Consider the following 24,101-nt stretch of genomic DNA (forward strand, 5'->3'; position numbering starts at 1 on the left):
AGAAAAGCACATTCCCAGATCCAGGAGGACATTTTACCAAATTTTAAAGTGAAAGTGCACGATATCAGAGTGGTGTCTGCTTCGTTGGTGTTTAGACATAACATTTCCTTGTCCTCCATTATCCAGTTGACCTACTGGAAGTGCAGGTCCATTTTTGCCTCTTTACTACTTGGAGGAAGTAGAAACAGTGTTCAATGACTGCACTACCTTGGGGCTGGTATCAGTGGCTGGCATGGTATTGAGTGAAGAATTACAGTATAGGAAGCGCTCTTTTTTTAGCTATTATCTCTTCGTCTTGGTGTAGGGTTTCCGAGTTTTGGGGAGCGTAGGGGTACAAGGTACCTGGAGTATCCACCAGTCTTAGTGGATAGGTTGTGGTTTTTTAACAAGTGTTTTCAGAGTAGGTGACAGTGTTGTCTGGTTTCCTAACCTTGGTACTGTGCCCAGGGCAAGGGCACCTCACTGTATGCTTTGTGAGCCATCAGGCATATCCTCTGCTACAAAGCTCCCACTTAAGTAGAGGCGTCCCAGGCTCAACAGCCACGCCACTAAGGGTTAAGATGAGCACTAACCAGAACCAGAGTCAGTATTAACCTGCAGTAGCTCTCATACAGGTAAGGAAACAACAAACATTGCATTCAGTTTTGACAGATTTGGATGTAATGATTGTTTCATTGAATTATGCAGTAATAACAAAAGCATAACAATAGATGGCTAAACAAACATTATAAGAAATTTAATGAAATATAGAAAAAAAGAAACCACGGGTCTGAGTACCCATGAAAAAGGTTGCATGTACATTGAGCACTTAGTATATCATAAAGAAAAACAAATGAATGTCGTGAGTAAATTATTTGAAAAAATCCAAGTTGATCATACAAAAAAAAGAAAGTAAAACTCGAATGCTCTGACATAATATTTTCAGTAGTTATATTATACAATGGAACATGAATGGTCTACAGACCAGATTACACCTAGGAGAAATACAACAATTGATAAAAGAATACTAACCAAAGATATTATGTTTACAACATGTCAAGAAAACAATATCATGAATAGGTAAATATACCTTAGGTCTACATCTAGAGAGGAAGAAGGACATTTAGGTACAGTACTGCTAAATATGTACATAACAAAGTATGACAAAGTACCTGTAAACTTTACTGATCCGCAAATATCGAGTATTAGAATATGAATAAAAAATGATAATTACGACTTTGACAAACTTAAAGAATTACTTAACACTTTCCTATCTGTATAATTACCATTTCACCAAGCGTACCTGAGACCCAAGGTGTCTGGGAGCGCTCAATAGTGCGAAAAAATAATTATTTCAAAAATTCAGCAAAAATAGAAATTTTATGCCAACAACGTTCATTTTGCTGTCCTTTTTTTCTAAATGTTTATATTTTATGGCGGAATAGTCAGAATAAGAGTCCCAGCCCTCTAAATACGAAAAAATGTGAGTTATTTAACAAAAAAAAAAAATTCTTTACTTATTTTTATATTTTTGTTCGTAACCCAAAAACCATGAAAGTCAGGCGAATGAATTATTTTTTATGAGAAAGCCAACAAAATTCTCTAAATATCGACATATAAAACAATGGAAAATGAATAAGTCCAGTTGGTGAAAAAATTGATAGAAAAGAGGGTGAGAAACAGAGCGCTCTGCCCAGCGTATGGTGAGAATTATCTCTAGAAAAATTTTTTTTTGAAGAGCCCTATCTTGGTTATTTTTCATAGAAATTACTTTGTAAATATACGAAAATGTAGAGGAAAAGTTGTAGAATAAAGGGAGAGTCAAGAAAAATGGCTTTGATAACGGCAACAGTTTCATTTTGACGTTATAAGTTGATCGAAACAAAAAAAAAAGTTACCGTTGTCAACATTATTGTTCGTAGCTCAAAAGCTATAACAGTTAGGCGAATGAATTGTTTTTTATGAAAAAGCCAACACAATTCTCTAAATACTGACATATAAAACAATGAAAAACGAATAAGTCCAGTTGGTGAAAAAATTGATAGAAAAGAGGGGTAAGAAACAGAGCGCTCTGCCCAGCGTATGGTGAGAATTATCGCTACAAAAAATCTTTTTTGAAGAGCCTATCTCGGTTATTTTTCATAGAAATTACTTTGTAAATATACGAAAATGTAGAGGAAAAGTTGAAGAATAAAGGGAAAGTCAAGAAAAATGGCTTTGGTAATGGCAACAGTATCATTTTGACGTTATAAGTTGATCAACGAAAAAAAAAGTTACTGTTATCAACATTATTGGTCGTAGCTCAAAAACTATAACAGTTAGGCAAATTAATTATTTTTTATGAGAAAGCCAACAGAATTCTCTAAATATCGACATATAAAAGAATGAAAAACGAATAAGTCCAGTTGGTGAAAAAATTGATAGAAAATAGGGGAAAACAGAGCGCACTGCCCGGCATACGGTGAGAATTTTTGCTAGAAATTTTTTTTGAAGAGCCCTAGCTCGGATATTTTTCATAGAAATTACTTTATAAATATACAAAAATGTAGAGGAAAGGTTGAGGAATAAAGTGAGAGTCAAGAAAAATGGCTTTGGTAACAGCAACAGTTTCATTTTGACGTTATAAGCTGATCGAAACGAAAAAAAATGTTACTGTTGTCAACATTATCGTTCGTAGCTCAAAAGCTATAACAGTTTGGCAAATGAATTATTTTTTTATGAGAAAGCCAACAAAATTCTCCAAACATCGATATATATAATAATGAAAAATGAGATTCAGAGCCCTGCATAAAATCCAGACGTCTCTTATGTGATACACTAACGCGTTTTCCGCTAGTTTTACCGTAAAAACTTTGCGAAAGCATGTTGGAAACTGTTCTCTATTGACGTCACTGTATGTAAACAACCACCCGTGTTTACCCGAGCTCGCATGCATGGTCTCTGACAGAGAAGTGTGGCCTGCCAGGCCTGCGTGGGTGGGATCAGCTGATGTCATTGTGAGAATTTTACTACGCCAGGGATTTGCGCTTGCACAGTACAAGAACTAAAAAATTTATAGAAAAAGAGGGTACAGAACAGAATGTTTCCAATAATGTAATCCTAAATTTTATAAAAAAAATATAAGATACGAGAGAAAAGCGTGGGTAGGATCAGCTGATTTCATTGTGAGAAATTTACTATGCCAGGGATTTGCGCATGCGCAGTATAGGAACTGCTTGGCTGGCGTATTGATGCCTGAGTTACACGGTCCAAGGTATGCTTTAGCCTATGGAAACCAACAACTGTCTGAAAATAAAAAAAATTTACCCCTACCACACGTGCGAAAAATTTCGGTAAATTTTACGTAAAATTATGTCAGTCAGGAAAGGTGGGGGGTAGGGTGATTTTGTGTAATATTACGTCAATTGGACATGAAAGTGTTAATAATGCCAAGGAACCTACATTAATAGTAGGTGATTTTAATGCTCACAACCCGATGTGGGACTGTAATTGTACAGACTTGAATAGAGTAGTAAGTAAAATAGAAGAATTCATAGATTCATATGAATTGTGCTGTATAAATGATAATGAAATCAGCACATATATTTCTAAAACTCATGAAACATTTTCCTCAATCGACTTAACTCTATGTACAACAAGCATAGTAGACAGATTGGGTTAGAATACAGTTGTTGATTTGCATGCAAGTGATAATTTCCCAATATTAATTTCATTATTACAAAATAATCCTGCCAAACAAGTCCCGCAATGTAACATTTATAAAGCAGATTGGGAGTAATATGAATTCCACACTAGAAATATCCCACCATTTGAATATTTAAAAGACCTTAATGAAACTAATCGATTTCTTGTTAATTTCATTAAGAATGCTGCTGATAAAGCAATACCAAAATCAAGATCTCATCCAACAAAACATAAAGTCCCATGGTGGTCTGAAAAACTAACAGAATTAATAAAAATAAGACACCAAATTGGAAGACGATTAGATAATTTGAATAGAAATTTCAGTAAAATAAACAAAACATTACCGATATTAGAAGGAACTTTACAAAGATTGACTATGTTATTATTAGAAATTGATACATTAAAACCTCTATATAACAAAATATCTGCAAAATTTAAAAGAAAAGTAATTCAAGGAAGAATCATTTCATGGAGGAAATATGTATCAGAAGTCTCTAATAATACTCCCATACAACAAAATATGGGAAAAATTCTGGAAAATAAATGGTACCCATGTTAAACCACCTAGACATGCCATAATAAAAGATGGGAAAAGAATACTTGATCCTAAAGAAATAAGTAATGTAATAGGAGAAAATTTAGCAGAAGTAAGTAGTGACGAAAATTTAGATGAGCATTTCCACACAAAGAAAAATAGTATAGAATTAATAACAATAAATTTTGAAACAATAGAAGCTATAGATTATAATAGAAAATTTAATATGGAAGAGTTAGAATTTGCTTTGTTGAACAGCAATAAATCTGCCCCTGGAGGTAACAATATTTGCTTTGAAATGATCTGCCATTTAGCACCTTTGGCAAAGACATACTTATCAGAGTTTTGTATCCACTTATGGCTTCGAAATTTACTTTTGATGAATGGCATAAAGCTATAATTGTTCCTATCCCAAACCTGGAAAAGATCCCTGCAATGAAAGCAATTACAGATCAATTTCTTTAACAAGTTGTTTATGCAAATTACTAGAGAAAATGGCAAATGCTTTACTAACATGACACATTCAAGAAAATAAAATTTTTGCTCCCACTCAGTTTGGGTCACAATGTAACAGATCTACACTGGATTCTCTGTATAACTTGGAAGACCACATATGAAAAGGATTTGAATGAAAACAAATATGCGCAATTTCATGTAGAATACAACAAAAAATAAATCATGGTTGTTGCTTTTATCAGTTTCGAAATATTTTCATATAAATCACGATAAATAGAAAAAATTCAACCTTCAGTCAATTTTAACTCGACTGAAATGGTCGAAAACTGCAATTGTAAGCTAAAACTCTTACATTCTAGTAATATTCAATCTTTTACCTTCATTTTGCAACAAACGGGAAGCCTCTAGCACAATATTTCGATTTATGGTGAATTTTTGAAAAAAACTTTTTTATGTCCGCGGCGTTCATGAATTCATGCATCATTTTGTGATAATATTTTCTCTGTGTTGCTTTAATCGTTTTACAATCTGTTATATACCAAAATCATTGCAATTTAGTGTACAATACAACTAAAAAAATTAACTCATTAGCTTTAACCGTTTTGCTTACAGCGCGATTTGTATACAATTATATACGAGTTTTTTTTTTCGCTGTCATATATTCCAATATTTATATATGATAATGATATTTTTTTAATTTCTGATGGTTGCATACTAAACTTCAGGCAATGAGAAAAAAAAGGAGCCAAAAATGAACTCTTAATCTTAAAAACTAAGCGTGCTGTGATTTAAAAAAAAACTTTCCGCTTCGGCGCTAACTCCCGAATGCCGCTGGCATACGGCAGACACTTTTGTAAATAGAGGCTCGGCGTTTAAGGGTTAAGCTAACTTTTAAATGAATTACAGTAACTTTAATTTCATTTAAAAGTTAACAATAATTTGGGAGTATGATTAGGGTCATATTTAGTGTTTAAACTTTAGAAATAAGCATTTACTAGCATTTTTGGAGACCATGCCAAACTTACGCGAAAATTCACCCTGCGCGAGGGATTCTGGAACCTAACCTCGCGTAAGTTCGGAGTATGACTGTATCTAAGGTTTGTGTTCCAGGGCAGTCTTCCAATTTCGTGCTCTGTGCTTCGGCCTCTCTACAGCTCCTCAAGTTTTCACCCGGTTCTCGCCCCTCTGGCAAAGTGGCTCCATCTCATGGGGATCAACATTTGTCTGTATCCAGATGATTGGCTCCTACGCTCCCTGTCAAGAACAAGATGCATGGAGGACCTTCAGAAGACACTTCTACTGACCCAAGAGTTGGGCCTTTTAATCAACTTGGACAAGTCTCAGTGAGTCCCAACTCAGTCGATTCTTTATTTGGGAATGAAGAGTGACTCTTGAGTTTTGGGGCTTTTCCATCTGACAAAAGAGTCCAACCTTGCTTCCGGACAATATGAAACTTCCTCTTCCTCCCATCATGCTCAGCCAACGAATGGATAAGCTTACCGGGCACTCTTTCATCCATCGAGAAGTTTGTGTCTTTATGAAGACTCCACATAAGAGTTACAATTCTTCCTAAAGGCCAGTTGGCACAGGAAGACCCTTCCAGTCTCTTTCATTTTCCCCATCACGCTTGAGATCAAGGAGGACCTTCGGTGGTGGCTTGCAGAAGGAAGGTTTTCAGTAGGGAAGTTACTACATCCTCTAAGCCCCAACCTAACCTTATACTTAGACACATCGGATCTGGGTTGGGGGGCTCTTCTAGAGGATATGGAATTTCAGGGACATGGTCTCAGGCCTAGAGAAGACCCCATATCAATGTGAAGGAGTTGAAGGCAGTTCACTTGGTCCTTCAACATTTTGCAGCAACAACATTCGACAGAACAGTCATAGTGCATTCGGGCAATACAACTGCACTAGCTTACATAAAGATAAAGAACCAGAGTGGGAATCACTCCTTCTCCCTTTACAAAGTGGCAAAGGATCTCCTCCTCTGGGCACAGGGCAATCACACCATGATTGTCACATGATTTATCCAGGGCAAATTAAATGTCCTAGCGGAAGAGTTAAGTCTTTGCAGATAGGTCTTACCTACGGAATGGACACTGAATCTGCAGGTGTGTACCAACCTGTGGAAACAGTGGGTAAAGCCATCGATAGACCTGTTTGCAACATCGAGAAATCGCCTTCCCTTGTATTGTTCTCCAGCCCCAGACCCTCTCGCTTGGGCAACAGATGCAATGCTCCAGGACTTGTTGAACCTGGACGTGCACGCCTTCCCACCATTCAGTATGGTGAGAGATGTCATCAACAAGTTTCTCTCTCACAGCAACACGTTGATGACCCTTGTAGCTCCATTTTGGCTACAGAAGGAGTGGTTTCCAGACCTCCTCAAGCTACTGGTGGATTTCCCAAGACTTTTGCCACAGAGACGAAGTCTACTTAAGCAACCACATTTTAATTGGTTCCACTAAGGCTTATCCGCTCTCGCTCTGACAGGCTTCAGACTGTCAGGAAACTTGTCAGAGCAAAGGGCTTTTCAAGACCAGCTGCAGAGATGATTGCAAAGTGTAGACGCCAGTCTTCCTCTAAGATCTACCAGGCCAAGTGGGCAGCCTTCCACAGCTGGTGTCAAAGACATGACGTCTCGTCTATTAATACCTCTATAGCGCATCACGGACTTTCTGCTCTTCTTGAGGTCTTCGTGAGGGTTAGCTACATCCACAATCAAAGGCTACAGAGCTATGCTGAACTCAATTTTTAGGCATAGAAGTTTAGATTTGTCTGCAGATAAAGACATCAGTGATCTGATTATGTCTTTGGACACTTCGAAACAAGGAAAGACAGCTCCTGTGTCTTGGAACTCAGATGTTGTTCTGAAATGGCTTTCGGGCCCTCCATTTGAGCCCCTTCAATCCTTATCCCTTAGGGATGTAACTAAGAAAACCCTCTTTCTAGTAGCTTTTGCTATGGCAAAGAGGATTAGTGAACTGCTGGCCTTGAACAAGAACATGGTATTTTCTTGATAAAATTAAGTTTCATGTATACTTACCAAGTAATTAAATAGCTATACTTTGCTACTCGCACGGCAGATAAAATTTGAAGTTCTTGGTAGCGATTCTGTTGTTTTTGTGTAGGTAACTACCCGCCCACTATCGGGGAACAATAGGAACAACCAAACAGAGGAGCTCACTTCTTTTATGCTCATGTCCTTGAGAGGGGAGAAGGGAGGGCTCTGCTCTGTAATTACTTGGTAAATATATTCAAAACTTAATGTTATCATGAAAATACCATTTTCATATAAGTAACTTACCAAGTAATTACATAGCTGAATCCCACATTGATAGGAGGTGGGATGCATGGACATTTTCTGCTCCAAAAAAAGGTCAGATTTAAAATGTAAAACTCTGTTAGCATTGATAAAATGCTTGCTGTTTCCTTACTGGGTAAGAGAGCTACTGCAGGTGATTACTGCCTCTGGTCGGTGCTCATCTTGACTTGTAGTGACTTAGTAGAATTGCCATGAGAAGTTTCTACTTTTAAGTGGGGACTTTGGAGTAAAGGAGTCTTCCGAGTACCCGCAAAGCATACGAGAAAAAACTGCCCTTGCCCTGGGTGCAGTACCAAAAGATACAAAGGTCAGACAATGTTGTCACCTGCACCAACAAAGAAATACAGGCAGCCCCCAGTTTACGACGGTTCCGGCTTCGACGTTCGAGGTTATGACGCTTTTCAAATATATTCATCAGAAATTATTTCCCGGCTTACGACGCATGTTCCGGGTTACGACGCATCGTACGCCCGATCCGACGGAAGAAATATGGCCCCAAAACGGCAGAATAATCATAATTTGAAGGTTTTTTTGTAAAACTCAATAATAATGCAGTTTACGTCGTTTTCAATGCACCCAGAGCATTAAAAGTAAGGTTTTCTTATGATTTTCGACGATTTTCCGATTTTCCGACGATTTTCGGGTTATGACGCGGCGCAAGAACGGAACCCCCGTCGTAAACCGGGACCGCCTGTACAATATCTAAAAACCATTAACCATAAGTAAAGACTGTGGGCACTCCGGGTAACAGTACTACTCCCCAGGCTCCCCCCAAAAAACTCAACACCCTAATTTCAAGGCAAAAGAGTTACAGATAGGAGGAATGCTTCCTTTGCTTCTTCCCCCAACACCATGCCAGCCACTGATAACGGACATAAAGTAATGCAATTTTCAAAAATCATTGGTATATCCTTCAAATAATGGGTTGCAAAAATGGAGTTACGTTTCCAGTATGTCGACTGGAGGATAGCCGAAAGTGACATATTATGCCTGAAAACATACAAAAGTGGTGACAGCCCTGATTTCATGTGCTCCCACCTTAAAGGTAGGCAGGACATTCTATTGTATTTGTGAATTTGCCTCCGTAATAAGGCTCCTGAGGAAAAAAGCACATTTTTTGACAGAGGTCGCAAGGGATTTCTAACGGAACACCAGAGGTTATTGGCGGGGTCTCTGATCATCTTGGTTTTGTCTAAATAGTATCTGAGCGCACTAACTGGGCAAAGGACTCTTTCCTCCTCTTCAGGTCCGAGAATATCCATTAGGTTTTTAACGGAGAATGAGTGCAGCCAGGGGTCCGATGGTGTCTCATTCTTGGCCAGGAAACCAAGTGTAAAGGAATAAATTGCGTCTCCCTGAGCAAAACCAATATGCTTGTCAATGGCTCACTTACTCGTTTTGCGGTGGCCAAGTCTACAAAGAAGAGAGTCTTCTTTGTAAGATTCTTAAGAGACGTGGAACGTAGAGGCTCAAAAGCGTTAACCACTTAAGCACTACATCTAAATTCCATGATACTGAGTCAGTTCTCACCTGTTTGGAAGTCTTGAAAGACTTGACAAGGTTGCTAGGGTCTTGGTTGAAGGACAAGTCTAGTCCTCTGTGCTTAAAAACAGACCCCAACATCACTCTATAACTTTGATGGTGGATGCAGAGAGCCCCTTGGTGGCCCTTAGGAAAATCAGGAAATCTGCTATCTGGGCTACAGTGGTTTTAGCAGAAGAGATGTTACTGTTGCTACACCACCTACAGAACTCAGCCCACCTTGACTGGTAGACTCAGCTGGATGCTGATGTCTACTTCGCACAATAGCTTCCACAGCTAGCCTTGAAAATCCCTTTGCTCTGACAAGTCTCTGGACAGTCTGAAGCCTGTTAGAGCTGGAGCGGATAGTCCTTGGTGGAATTTCCAAAGGTGGGGCTGTTTGAGTAAACGTGGATCTTGTGGGACCAGTCTGTGAAAATCCTTGAAAAATCTTAGAAGGTCTGGAAACCATTCCTTGAGCGGCCAAAACGGAGTTATCAGGGTCATTGTCACATTGCAATGGGATAGGAACTTATTGAGTACCTCCGACCATGTTGAATGGAGGTCCAAGTTTGACCAGCTTATCAGCATGGGGTCTGTCGCCCATGCCTGAGGATCTGGGACTGGCGAACAGAAGAGAGGAAGACAATGGTTCTTCGATGTTGCGAACAGGTCCACTGTCGGCTTGCCCCACAACTTCCATAGTCTGTTGCAGACTGCAGAGTTCAGAGTCCACTCTGTTAGAAGCACCTGTCCTTTCCAACTTAGTTTGTCTGCTAAGACGTTCACCTTCCCTTGGATGAACCTGGTGACGATTCTGACCTGATTCTGATTTGCCGAAATGAGCAAGTCCTTCGCTGCCTCACAAAGGGAGGAGTGGGTTTCCCCTTGTCTCTATATGTAAGAGAGAGCCATTGTCTTGTTGGAGTGCACCACCATGGTCTTGTCTGTGACTGCTTTTACAAAGTGCATCAGCCCCAGATGAATGGCAGTCAGTTCTTTAATATTTATGTGCAGACTTCGTTGTTCCAGAGACCAAGTACTGGAAGCTTCTAAGTTGCCCAGAAGGGCTCCCCAGCCTCGGTCCAAGGTGTCTGCATTGAAGAAGAGGTCGGGGTTCACAAGGTGTAGGGACTTTCCCTCTAGAAGTCTGTCTTGGAATGTCCACCACCGCAGGTCCGCCTTTTTTTCTGACTTTATGGGAATGTCACTGAGTCTGGTTGCTTCTCTCTGTTCCAGTTTGCCCTCAGAAAGAACTGAATAGGTCTCATGTGTAGTCTCCCTAATTTCATAAACTGTTTGATGGATGAGAGCGTCCCCAAGAGGCTCAGCCACCGATTTGCTGTACACGACAGTAGAGCAAGGAGGTCTTGTACTGACTAAAGGCAGGACTCTATCCTCTTTGGGAACAGAAAAACCTGAAAACTCAGAGTTTATCCTCATCCCCAAATAGAGGATCTCCTGAGTCCGGGTCATCTGTGATTTATTGAAGTTCATCAATAATCCTAGTTCCTGTGCAAGTAAAAGGGAGGTCTGAAGATCCTTCACACACTGTTCATGTGACTGTGAGCGGAGGAGCCAATCGTCCGGGTACAGGCATTGATACCTAGCGGGTGAAGCCACACGTCTGGATGAGGTCTTATTGATAGATCTAGCAGTGAAACAGACTTTGGAACAGGGTTTAGTGGCAAAACCCTGTCTGCGTCCATGAAATGGCTGCTGCTGAAGAGGAGAGACCGATTTCACCACAAAAGAAGAATACTCTTTAGGACACTTGGACGACTGGGCCAAGAGATCCTGAGTCGATTTCTTCAGCAAGTTGGTGGCAATCTCCTTCACAGCCGATTTTGGGAACAGGTACTGTTTGTCCATGGGAGAGAATAACAATGCTGATTTCTGAACCGAAGTCACTCCCTTTGTGGTGAAGGAGTACCACAACTCCCTTTTCTTCAGTACCCCAGTGGAAAAGAGAGCTGCAAGCTCCGAGGAACCATCTCAAATGGCTTTATCAGCACATGACGAAACCACGAGCCAATCCGCTGACAGGTCTGTCGCCAACACGTTGTAGTCCTCTATCTTCCTGGCGAGGGCTCCACGATCGTCCAGTTGAGGAAACTAAACACCTCAAGGACTTGAAACGTGCATAACAACTAGATGATCCAGTTCCAAGGAGGCAAAGAAAACCTTAGCCGATGAGGCGGCGGATCAACGGGCCGAGTCGATCAGTTCAGTGAAGTCACCTTGGGATGAGGCGGCACCTCCCAAGGATGGAGCTTCTCCTGTAGCATACAATAAGTATCTTCTGGCAGTGAGTCTCACTGGGGGAAAAGCAAAGGCGGCCTTCCCCTGCTCTCTCTTCATGGTGAGCCAATCCTCTACTTCCTTGTAAGCTTTCCTCGCAGATGAAGAAAGAACCATCTAGGGGAGACGAGTGGTAGCGTCTACCTGATTCCTCATAAGGAAGGTAGGGGCTGGAGAAACTGGAACAGCTGGCTGGAAATGCAATGGAAAAGTTGCTAAGAAATACCTCAAGGGAGAGGCATATACCGAGGGAGCAGGCTCTTGAACTACCTCCTCCTCCGTGGAAGATACCGGAGACAAAGCAACGTCTTGGGCAAGCTTTGGTACCAAAGGTGTCTTCTGTATGAGGCCCAGAACATCCGCTAACTGTTGATTTATATGAGCAAAAGATGGGTCCTCTGAGATGCCTGCAGGTGAAGAGGCAGGCGGGTGCTTGGTTGGCGCCGGGTGCTCAGTTGGTGCTGGGCGCTGAGCTGGCAGAGGCAGATACCGGGCGCTCAGGAGTCAGAGTTTGGCATTTGGTGATGGAAAACAGTGACTGACGTGCAGGAGAATCAACTGTGTTCTCATGTGGGCACCTGGACAAAGATGAAGATTGCTTGCTAGTAGACGGGCTGTTGGGCGCCAAAAACTGGCGTTGTGAAAGAGGATGCTTGGGCGATGAGTGGTCTGGGCTGTGCCACGCACTACAACCTGGCTACAGGCTAAGTGACGGCTGTCCAGTCCACTTCAACGGAACAGGAGAAATCTCACTGGCATGATGTCTCGTTAGAGGGTGAGATTTATCTTTAAAGCTCCAAGTACACCTCTTGTTGGGGCTGGAGAGATCGGAGTCTAATGACAACTGATGTGCACTGATAGAGACGCCTTTCCAGTGACTGTCTGACACACAAGGCACAGAATCTGATGAGGGGGTGACTGTCCATGGGCAAACCCCACCGACCTCCTTTGGACCTCCAGTATGTCTACTCCCAGGTATTGGGGGAGTGTGACTGTGACCTTCGTCTGGGAAAATTGGCGGGATGAACAGCCACCTCCTCCACTGGCACTGGCACTGACACTGGCACTTGCACAACACTATGTACTTGATCCATTAGGACCTTAAGAGACTCACCTAACTTGACATTGTATTGACCACAAGTTCCAATTTGCAGTCAAACTTACTCCCGAGGCTGGCAATGGTGTCGGGTTCTGAAGCTTGGGAGCTGGGTTAAGAAGTTGTTGGCAAAATATTAGGAGGACTAAGGATGAAAGGATAAGGCTAAGGCTGGGGAAAAAGGAATGGTACTGTTGGAGTTGGGGTCATTAACTGAAAGAAGAGTAACAGGTTCCAAACTATGAGCCCTGCTCTCGGCTGTAGAAGCCGCCTTCCTCTTCCAATCCAAGTCTAATTTCTCCAAATGAGATTTTAAAACCTTCCACTGTTTTTCATCCCATCCTTTACACTTCTGACAAGTAAGATCCATTGAGCACTCTTGCCCTTACATTTAGCAAATATCATATGACTATTGTAAGTAATCTTAGTCATGTGGGTCTTGCAACCCTCTGTACAATATCTAATACTGGAGGTGCTTGAATCACACATCATAATAACACAAGGGACTTGTAAATAAACTAAGCTCAACTGAAAAGCTACCAGAAAACAGTACATCACCAAATCCTGCGAAAAAGTGATGAAAAACTCCAAAGAAAGCTGCCACCATCATTAGATGCTACGTCTAAAACCAGCAGAAAAGAAGTGAGCTCCTCTGTTTGGTTGTTCGTATTGTTCCCCGATAGTGGGCAGAATAGTCACCTACACAAAAACAATATAATTGCTACCGTGAACTTCAAATTCTAGCTGCTGCGCGAGTGGGAAAGTATAGTTATGTAGTTACTTGGTAAGTTACTTATATGAAAGTTGGTTTTGTGCAAGGAGATGCGGCTCATTCACTGTGGGGTTTTTAGCGAAGAACGAAAATCCATGCAATCCCTGGCCCCATTCATTCACTATCAAGAGCTTGACGGACATCCTCAGACCAACAGACCAAGAGAGAGCTCTTTGTCCAGTAAGAGTGGTAAGGTATTATCTCAAGAAAACTAAGAGGATCAGAGGTACACCTCCTAACCTCTGGTGCTCGGTCAAGGACCCATCCTATCCGCTGTCCAGGAACACTTTGGCATTTTTCTTGAAGGACGTAATCTCCGAGTCCCACTCGGAAACTCAAGAAGATGACTTTCCTATTTGTAAAGTCAAAGCCCACAAGATTAGGGCAGTAGCCACTTTTCTGGGCTTCAAGTGCAACTTATCTCTTCCCATGATCGTGCAATTCACCTTTTGGAGGTGTAAGTCAGTGTTCGCCAATTTTTATGTACGTGATGTAGAAACAGTATATGATAACTGCAGTACCTTAGGGCTGTTATCCGTGGCTAGCATGGTATTGGGGAAAGAAGGATAGGAGGTTTTCCTTCTATTTCGCTATCTTCTCGCCTTGATACAGGTTGTCGAGTTTTGGGAAGCTTGGGGGTACTGTGTACCTGGAGTAACCACCAGCCGTTGTGTCTGTTAACCCTTAAACGCTGAAGCCCTATTTACAAAAACGTCTCCTGTATGCCGTTTCTCGAGAGTAGTGCCAAGCGGAAAAAAGTTTTTCAAAAAATCACAGCACGCTTAGTTTTTAAGATTAAGAGTTCATTTTGGCTCCTTTTTTCTCATTGCCTGAAGTTTAGTATGCAACCGTCAGAAATGAAAAAAAAATCATTATCATGTATAAATATTGGAATATATGACAGCGAAAAAAAAAACTCGTATATAATTGTATACAAATCGCGCTGTAAGCAAAACGGATAAAGCTAATGAGTTAATTTTTTTTGGTTGTATTGTACACTAAATTGCAATGATTTTGGTATATAACAGATTGTAAAACGATTAAAGCAACACAGAGAAAATATTATCACAAAATGATGCATGAATTCGTAACACCCGGACGTAAAAAAAAGTTTTTTTTAAAAAATTCACCATAAATTGAAATATAGTGCTAGAGACTTTCCAATTGTTTCAAAATGAAGGAAATTGATTGAATATTACTAGACTGTAAGTTTTTAGCTTACAATTGCATTTTTTACCATTTCGATCGAGTTAAAGTTGACCAAGGTTGATTTTTTTCTATTTATCGTTATTTATATGAAAATATTTCAAAAATGGTAAAAGCTAAAAGCATGATTTATTTTTTGTTGTATTCTACATGAAATTGCGCACATTTTGATGTATAACACTTTATGTAACGAATAATATAAAACGGCGAAAAAATTACGACAAGGTGACTCAAGAAATGCCAGGATTTTCAGCGGAGTCAGTGCGCGCGGAGCGAAGGAAAAAAGTTTTTTTCAAAAATTCACCATACATCAAAATATTGTGCTTGAGACTTTCCATTTGTTGCAGAATAAAGGTAAATGATTGATTGGTACTAGAATATAAGAATTTTGGCTTACGATTGCGTTTTTCAAGCATTTCGGTCGAGTCAAAGTTGACAGAATGTTAAAATTTTGTCAGTTATCGTGATCTAAATGAAAATATTAAAAAACTGTTAAGAGCTAAAAGAATGATTTATTTTCTGTTGTATTCTACATGAAATTGCGCACATTTTGATGTATAACACTTTATGTAACAAATAATATAAAACGGCGAAAAAATTACGACAAGGTGACTCAAGAAATGCCAGGATTTTCAGCGGAGTCAGTGCGCGCGGAGCGAAGGAAAAAGTTTTTTTAAAAAATTCACCATAAATCTAAATATTGTGCTAGAGACTTTCCGTTTGTTGCAGAATAAAGGTAAATGATTGATTGTTACTGGAATGTAAGAACTTTGGCCTATGATTGCGTTTTTCGAGCATTTCGGTCGAGTCAAATTTGACCGAATGTTAAAATTTTGTCAGTTATTGTGATTTAAATGAAAATATTTGAAAACTGTTAAGAGCTAAAAGAATGATTTATTTTTTGTTGTATTCTACATGAAATTGCGCACATTTTGATGTATAACACTTTATGTAACAAATAATATAAAACGGCGAAAAAATTACGGCAAGGTAACTCAAGAAATGATGACATTGTCAGTGGATTTCCCGCACGCAGAGCAAAGGAAAAAGTTTTTTTCAAAAATTCACCAAAAATCAAAATATTGTGCTAGAGACTTTCCGTTTGTTGCAGAATAGTTAGTTAGTTATAAATGATTTGTTTAACCAGACCTCTGAACTCTTTTAGGGTTCTTCTCGGGCTGGGATGTTGCAGAATAAAGGTAAATAATTGATTGTTACTAGAATGTAAAATTTTTGGCCTCTGTTATAGCTTTTTATTTTTTTTGTATTCTAGTCAAATTTGACCGAGTGTTAAAATTTTGTCAGTTATCGTGATTTAAATGAAAATATTTGAAAACTGTTAAGAGCTAAAAGAATGATTTATTTTTTTGTTGTATTCTACATGAAATTGCACACATTTTTATGTATAACACTTTATGTAACGAATAATATAAAACGATTGAAAAATTAGAATGCAATGTGACTCAAGAAATGCTGACATTTTCAGTGGATTTCTCAGTGCCGAATGTTCAAAAAAGTTTTTCAAAAAAATTCACCATAAATCGAAATATTGTGCTAGAGACTTTTTTTTTTGTTGCAAAATGCAGGTAAAGGATTGAATATCACCAAAATATTAGATTTTTGCTTACCCAAAAAAGACCCAAATAAATAAAAAAAAAAAAAAAAAAAAAAAAAATATATATATAAATATATATATATATATATATATATATATATAATATATATATATATATATATAATATATATATATATATGTATATATATGTATATATATATATATATATATATATATATATATATATGTATATGTATATATATATATATATATATATATATATATATATATATATATATATATATATATATATATATATATATATATATATATATATATATATATATATATATATATATATATATATATATATATATATATATATATATATATATATATATATATATATATATATATATATATATATATACATATATATATATATATATATATATATATATATATATATACATATATATATATATACATATATACATATACATATATATATATATATATATATATATATATATATATATATATATATATATATATATATATATATATATATATATATATATATATATATATATATATATATATATATATATATATATATATATATATATACACACACATTCATACATAAGTATATATATAATATTATATTGTTTTTTACTTGAATGCGGATACATAACTAAAAGGAATGCTTGTGAAAAACTTTGTTTTTGCATAAAACGAAATAATATACAAAACACCAATAAATACAGATATATAAAAACTTGTAATAAATATAAAACTAAAAATAAATTCAATGCAGAATACTCACTCATAATCCTGATTCTTCGTTCTGTTCTTGTTTTCTCTCTCCTCCATTGAAGAGTCTTGAATTTTTTCCTCTCGACATGACGAGGCACAGGCGGAGGAGGGAGATGCGCGCCCTTACTGCGGATGGGCCTCACTTCGGCGGCCCGCTGCGCCCTCCGGTGTCACTCGGGTAGGCGCACTCCAATATATAACTGCAGTGTGGTACTTGCGGTTACACTCCTCGAACCTGCAAAGTGCTACCTTGCAGGTGCGACAGACGTACCGGGTGTCTCTCCTTCTGCCATTCATATGGCACACCCGGCACCGTTTCTGTTTATGCCCTTCTAGGAGCTCCAGTGTGTGATCTCCTGCCTGCAGCCGACACACAGGGTCGACTACCCGACGGGACACTGGAATGTGAGGGAGGGCGGCATCATCCAGGGCGGTGGCATCATCAACGGCGGCGGCATCTTCAAGGGCGGCGGCAGCAGGGGCGGCGTCGGCAGGAGCAGGAAGACCGAGGCTGGCCCTCCTAGCGACATCTGCCCTTTCCTCTCGGGGCAGAGCTGGAGCTCGGGGCAGGGGGGCGCTGTTGGAAGGCCACTCCTCCGGATCGAAGTTGATGAGGGCATTCCCAGCCACCTCAAGAAACTGGATGTGGGTCAACCTCCGAGCGTCCGAATTATACCCACAGTAAATGATGTAGGCATTCTGGAGGGCCAACTGAAGGAGGTATTTGAGGAGCTTCTGTGTCCACCTCCTGGTTCTCTTGGCGAAGGGATAATACTGGATGAGTTGATCAAAGAGATCAACTCCTCCCATGTGCCTGTTGTAGTGCCCGATGACAGTAGGGCGTTGGACACGAAACTCCTCATACGTAACTCGGCCCTGCCGACGTGTCTTCTTCCGCTGGGTGATCTCCTCTTGGATGGGCTCATGACTCGTCATAATCATGGGCACGAGTCGGACCCCCTTCCAACAAATGATGAAGACATCTCCCTTCCGCCGCCACTCTGTCTCTCCTCTTGCAAGATGTTGCGGGTGGCTAGCAAACCTCTTGAGGACATTCGGGGCCCCACGCACCAACCGAAGGGTACCACTGACGTGCACACCTGCTTCATATAGTTCCTGGGCCAGGGATACCGAGTTATAATAATTATCCATAAACAGGTGGTATCCCTGGTTACGGAAACGATCCACAAGACCGAAGACAGTGTCACGCATCGTGGAGAAGACCCCAGAATACACCGAGAAGTCCACGACGTATCCAGTGTTGGCTTCCGTAATGAAAAATAACTTTACACCATATTTCTTCAGCTTCTTGGGGTTGTACACTTTTATACTTAGACGCCCTTTGTATGGCATCATCCCCTCATCCAAAGAAAGGTTCTTGGAAGGAACCACGAGAAACTGGCACCGGTCAAGAATGTACTCCAACACTGGACGGACTAAGATGAGGCGGTCGGGGTTATTCGGGGTACAGCCCTTCCGGTTGAAGGCGTTGAAATACCTGTCCATCGCCAGGAAACTATCACGGGCATAATGCCGGGCACATTGGGCGTACAAAAAAAAATTCCGCCTCAATATTGCCTGACGTCGGCAGCAGGCACATTCCAAAAAAATGTGGAGCCCCAAAAAATGTGCCATGTCCGTGAGGTTGCAGCCCCGCCAGCGATCGACAACGTCGTCTGCAGTTCCTCACGGCAGTACCGGCGTAATCTGCAGTCTCTGCAACTAGGAATTCCAGCAATTCCCGTCAGGAAGAGCTGAATGAACCCCAGTGCAGTGAGAGGCACAGGGACGGTCAGTCCAGGTGCTGCCGTGAATGGGTGCATGTTAGGTGGGGTGGGGTCCTCCAACCACCCCTCATCACTTTCGGACGAACGGCCTTCACCCAAGCTGCCGCGACGTTGCGACCTTCTACGGGCCTGTGCTCGCGCACGCGCACGTGCACGGGCACGTCTACGCACTCCCACCCTCCCAGCTTGTCCGTCTCCCTCACTTTCACCATCACTTTCTGTCTCGTCCCCACCAGCCACAATCGGGGCCTCCTCCTCCTCCTCAGACTCTCCCTCATACGCACTGAAACCACTAAATTCCAATTCACTTTCCTCCTGTGGCTCCCGTACGGACATTGGGGGCAAGTACTCGTCATCACTAACATCAGGCGTGATGTCCTCATCACTGGATGACCAACTGCCACCGAAATCAGGACTTCCCACCTGCTCTCGATCGAGCTCCGACAAGTACTCGTCAATGTCCTTTTGTTGGAGGCCTCCCAAATGCTTTCGGATGCCCCTCAGGACACCCCGATGCTTCCTAGGGGTCGTAAAAGGCACGGGATGTGGTCCTTGGTCCCCTTCGGTCACACATGGCCGCACAACACGGCGTTGAGAAGCTGGGTCATCTTGGGTACTTGGTCCCTCTTCAGCATCCCAGTCTAAAACTCGTCTCACACGCTCACTACTGACAGGCAGTATGCGCCTTTCACGGTCCTGACGACGTTGAGACATCTCTGCAAACATCCTGTTGCCTCACAAATACGCAAACACTCGCCAAAGTTCTGCAAAACACGGATGCGTCAAAAATCGCTCGACGATGCGGCGCTGATGCTTTCTGGTGCGGGAAGGAGGGAGGATTACGCATGCGGCGTCTGGGTGACACTTATAAACAAAACAACAGCTTGATCCGTGAACTCCCAGCATCCCTCAAGGCGCGTGATTTAAAACCTTTCGCAAACTAGGCCTATAATTATTTTTCCGCGAATATTTAAAAAAGCATTTTTAGTCGACGTATGGTACGTCCACTTGACACCCAACAGACAATTTTAGTCGACGTATGGTACGTCCAGTAGGCATTTAAGGGTTAATGGATTGGTAGTGTTTATCTGATTTTATGTGTTGTGTGGGTAACAGAGTTATGTGGTTGTTTTTGTGGTACTGTGCCCAGGGTAAGGGCTCTTGTTTTATATCGTAATGCTTTGGCAGCCATTGGAATACTCCTCGACTGCAAAGTTCCCACTGAAGTAGAGGCGCCCCTTGGCTTTACTGCCATGCCGCTACAGGTCAAGATGAGCACCAACCAGAGGCAATATCTTCCTGCTGTAGCTCTCACCAGGTAAGGTTACAGCAAGCATTTTACCAACACTAGCTACATTTTCTATTTCAAATTCATCTCCATTACTGAGTGTTTTTGAGTACTATATATCCATGTATCCCACCTCCTGTCAATATGGAATTCAGCTATGTAGTTACTTGGTAAGTTACTTATATAAAAATGACATTTTTATGATAAAATAAAGTTTTATATATACTTACCAAGTAACTACATGATCAGAGCCCTACTTCCTCCCCCCCTCATGGACATAGGGCACAAACAAATTGAGCTCTTCAGCTGTGTTTTACCTATCCTTCCCCTAAAGTGCGCGGGGCTACTTACCTACACCAAAATAACAGAACGCTACTGGGAATTTGAGATTTAAGCTGCCACGATAGTTGGAAACTAATAGCTTTGTTGTTACTTGGTAAGCATATATAAAACTTAATTTTATCATGAAAATGTCATTTTTCCTCAGAGAATTTTGTCAGGGTCTTAGAATACTTTTGAATAACAAAGTTATTTTCATGTTCAAGGTTGGTTTTTAGTGTACTTAGTATGGCAATGCTTATTAACATAACTTCATTATGTCCATTTTTAATTTGTGGTGTCAATGCTTTCAGTAATGATAATATGATTGTATAGTTGTGTAGGACATCCCTATCTTTTTGCTGTCCCTCTGGAATCTCGTGAATGCCCAATGCATGGGATGTGACTAAAGAAGAAAACAAAAATCAAATTAACTTCTCAGGAGTTGCATTAATCAAAGTAAAATTTTGTATATGTCAAGAATTAAGGCTTAGCTATCATAACATATAGTTTATAGTCAATTTTTAGTGAACCCTTTGAGGTTTTTATTCTGCCCTATTGAAAAATGTAAGGTGATTAGTCCTTCATAATTATTTTCTTACATTTCTAGACTGACATCGAGTGGTCCCTCTTGTCGCTCATGCTCCATTTGAGCAATAGCCCAACTCATGTGCCAGAGACAGAGGCAGAGCTCCATCCTGTTACGACTGAAAGTACTTCTACTGCAAGCTCACAAGATATAGTTGAAGAGCAGATTGATTGGGGGGCATATTTATTAAAAGGAGAAAAGGAATGCGAATTTGGACCTGAAGATCCTCTTTCAGTGGGTGGATACTTGACTACATTTCTGTTTTAGACTGAACTTTAGTTTTCCAGAGACAAAGTTTTTGCATTTTTTTCTGTGGAATTGAAATAATGGAGAAAGTATCAATTATGACAAGAACACTTTTTTTTATATATCCTTCAAAAATTATATGTTCCTATGATCGCTCTAAATGTGAGTAAAAGCTTTTTGTGATTGAATGAAAAAAATCACCAGGTAAAGGCTTTTATTTTCTTAAAAAATGTCTGTTCTCCCCTAGGTACTCTAACATATAAATTTGAAGATTAAATATTGGTGGTAGTAACCTGCTTGTACTTAAAAATTATTTGAGGTGTACTTATAATTATTAGAATACATCAGTCTTTTTATTGGGACTTTTTAATAATTTTTTAGTGTATTGTATACATCTCATTTTGAAATTTCATGGGTGTTTCCATTTCCATATAACATAATAACATAGAAATTGAGTTAGCTCAGTTTCATTTTGATGACTAGTTTAAGTTCTTATGGTAGAATTTAAATTTTGGATTGTTTTCTTGCTAGATTTTAAAACAGGATTAGCTGCTGTCATTTTTCCTTAATCTTTAGCATAAATTTGTAATTCTATGGACGTAAGATGTATTATGTGAAGTTATTAACTGAAAAGAGTTTTGCTGGGAGAAAAAATTTAGGATATTGCTGTATGGCTCAGGAGCTTAATTAGTGAGGTTACTAAATGATAAATTTTTCCTCATAAAGCAAAATGAGGTTAATGCTCACAGGGAACTATTTTATACTAAAAGCTGAAGCTTCTGTAGCTTTATTATTTGAACATTTATTGACAGTTGTGGTATTATAGGACTGGTCTGACAGTGAGGAAGAGGACTACTTGAGATCGAGGAAAAACACTCTTAGTTATAAAAGTTACGCTGAAGAGGAGCTTTTTGTTAAACCCAAATCAAGAAGTAGAAATAAAGACTGGAACTTACTAGAGCAATCTCATCGGGCAAAATCTTGGATATCTGGAAACACTCAGTTACCTTATTGGAAAGGACCTTGTTACCAGCATGAAGCTCTGTCTTCACGACCTGTAGCAACTGTAGCTACACTTTGGTATGTGCAGAGTTTTAAACATTGTTTTATTTGTCATTTTATTTATGACTTTTTTACTGAAAGACTGTACTTTTCACTTACACTGTAGTTTACGAATAGGGCATCTTTATATCTTCGTCGATGATATATACTTTGGAATTTCAGTTTCATGGGTTGATATAAAATGAGTTCTCTCCATTCCATTTTGCCTTGTGATCTTTTTTTGTGAATTCCCATCCAGTCTATGTTATCATCAGTGCCCATTCTCCATGATTTTCTGGGCCTTTCTGCTGGTCTTTGTCTTGCTACTTCCATATCTTGTACTCTTCTGGCTAACTCTTCCTCATCCCCTCTCATCACATGTTCAAACTATCTCAGTCTTTGAGATTGCATCCTGTTTTCTAGTTGCTTAACAAATGTCTCTTCAATTCCTTGTTTGTCATGAGCCTTCAGCCTTAAATCGTTGCATCATATAGTTACAGATTTTCTAATTCTTCATTTTCTTTGTCAGTGTCAAGCCTTTCCTGCATCAAGAAATACCTAAATCCTCATGGTCACTTATTTTGTACACAAAATTTAATTTGTATAACCAATGATTTCTTAACTGTTGATTTTTAGTCTTAAAAAGTTGCATTACAGTACTCTGGTTTTGTGACAGGGAGAAAGCTAAAAGCGAAGAAAGATCACAACTTCTGTCCGAGTGGGTGGTCATGCGTGAAGTGCTATGGGTTCTGATGTGTCCTGTGTCATCCTATATCTTCCAGCAGAATGAGAAAGGAGACTTCATTATGAAAAATAAAATGACACTTCCAAGCTTGACTCGTGTAAGTCTACCTCACATACATATATGTAAGGCTCTTGCAATTTTGCTGTTAAGCTAGCTTAGTAAAAGTGATTGTTTGAATTAAAGTCTAAATCAACTACTTAGGAACTTCATGAAGCAAGACACCATCTAAGTAAGCTTGTTGTGAAATCCAGTTTGCAGATTTTGATGTTTATAGTCATCTATGGAAAGAACATTATTTTGGATGAACCTTACCTACTGTTAAATTAGCTTATATCTCCTGTGCCAATAGCTGAGTCGGCATTCAAACAAAAAAGATCAATTGGCTGACCTGGAAGACTGTCTAGTTCACCTGTTTCTCCATCAGGTGTGTTCGAACGTTTTAAACTCTAGTCAGAATTCTCCTTGCTGCTATATGCCTGCAGCAAGTCATCAAAACTCAGTTATGTTGACTCAGTCTATTGTAACTCCTATTTCATCTTTGGCTGTGTCACAGTCTAATTCTTTCTCAACTATTCGTCTAACTGCTACTGTTCGATCTTTACATGCTGTTTCTTCAGCTTTTGGTGAATCATATTCCTCTGGCTTTGTTAATGTTTCTTCTTCTCATCAGTCTATGGTTTCAGATTTTGTGGTGGCTCCCAAGCTAGATGCTATTGTAAGGAAGGTATTGAGTGACAAACTGGCTGGGTGTTGTCTAGTTTATTACTGGTTCCTTACTGAATACATGTACAGAATCTTCTTGGTTGTTATCGGCTGGTGCGAGCCGCAATGTAGCTTC

At 39.8% G+C, this 24,101-nt stretch overlaps 1 protein-coding gene across 3 annotated transcripts in view; it reads left to right on the top strand.

Annotated features, from left to right (window-relative positions):
• The window catches only part of LOC136847063 (gamma-tubulin complex component 5-like), a 326,992-nt gene that overhangs the window by 126,807 nt on the left and 176,084 nt on the right, over positions 1 to 24,101 (top strand). For 2 of the 3 annotated variants that reach the window (XM_067118322.1, XM_067118324.1), the window contains exons 3-5: positions 21,253 to 21,465; positions 22,304 to 22,557; positions 23,195 to 23,360. In XM_067118322.1, coding sequence (XP_066974423.1) covers positions 21,253 to 21,465; positions 22,304 to 22,557; positions 23,195 to 23,360 — 633 coding nt within the window. The remainder of the gene's footprint in view (positions 1 to 21,252; positions 21,466 to 22,303; positions 22,558 to 23,194; positions 23,361 to 24,101) is intronic. The other variant, XM_067118323.1, reaches the window with a different exon arrangement.

Source organism: Macrobrachium rosenbergii, chromosome 16 (assembly GCF_040412425.1).
Source record: "Macrobrachium rosenbergii isolate ZJJX-2024 chromosome 16, ASM4041242v1, whole genome shotgun sequence".
Taxonomy (NCBI): Eukaryota; Metazoa; Arthropoda; class Malacostraca; order Decapoda; family Palaemonidae; genus Macrobrachium; species Macrobrachium rosenbergii.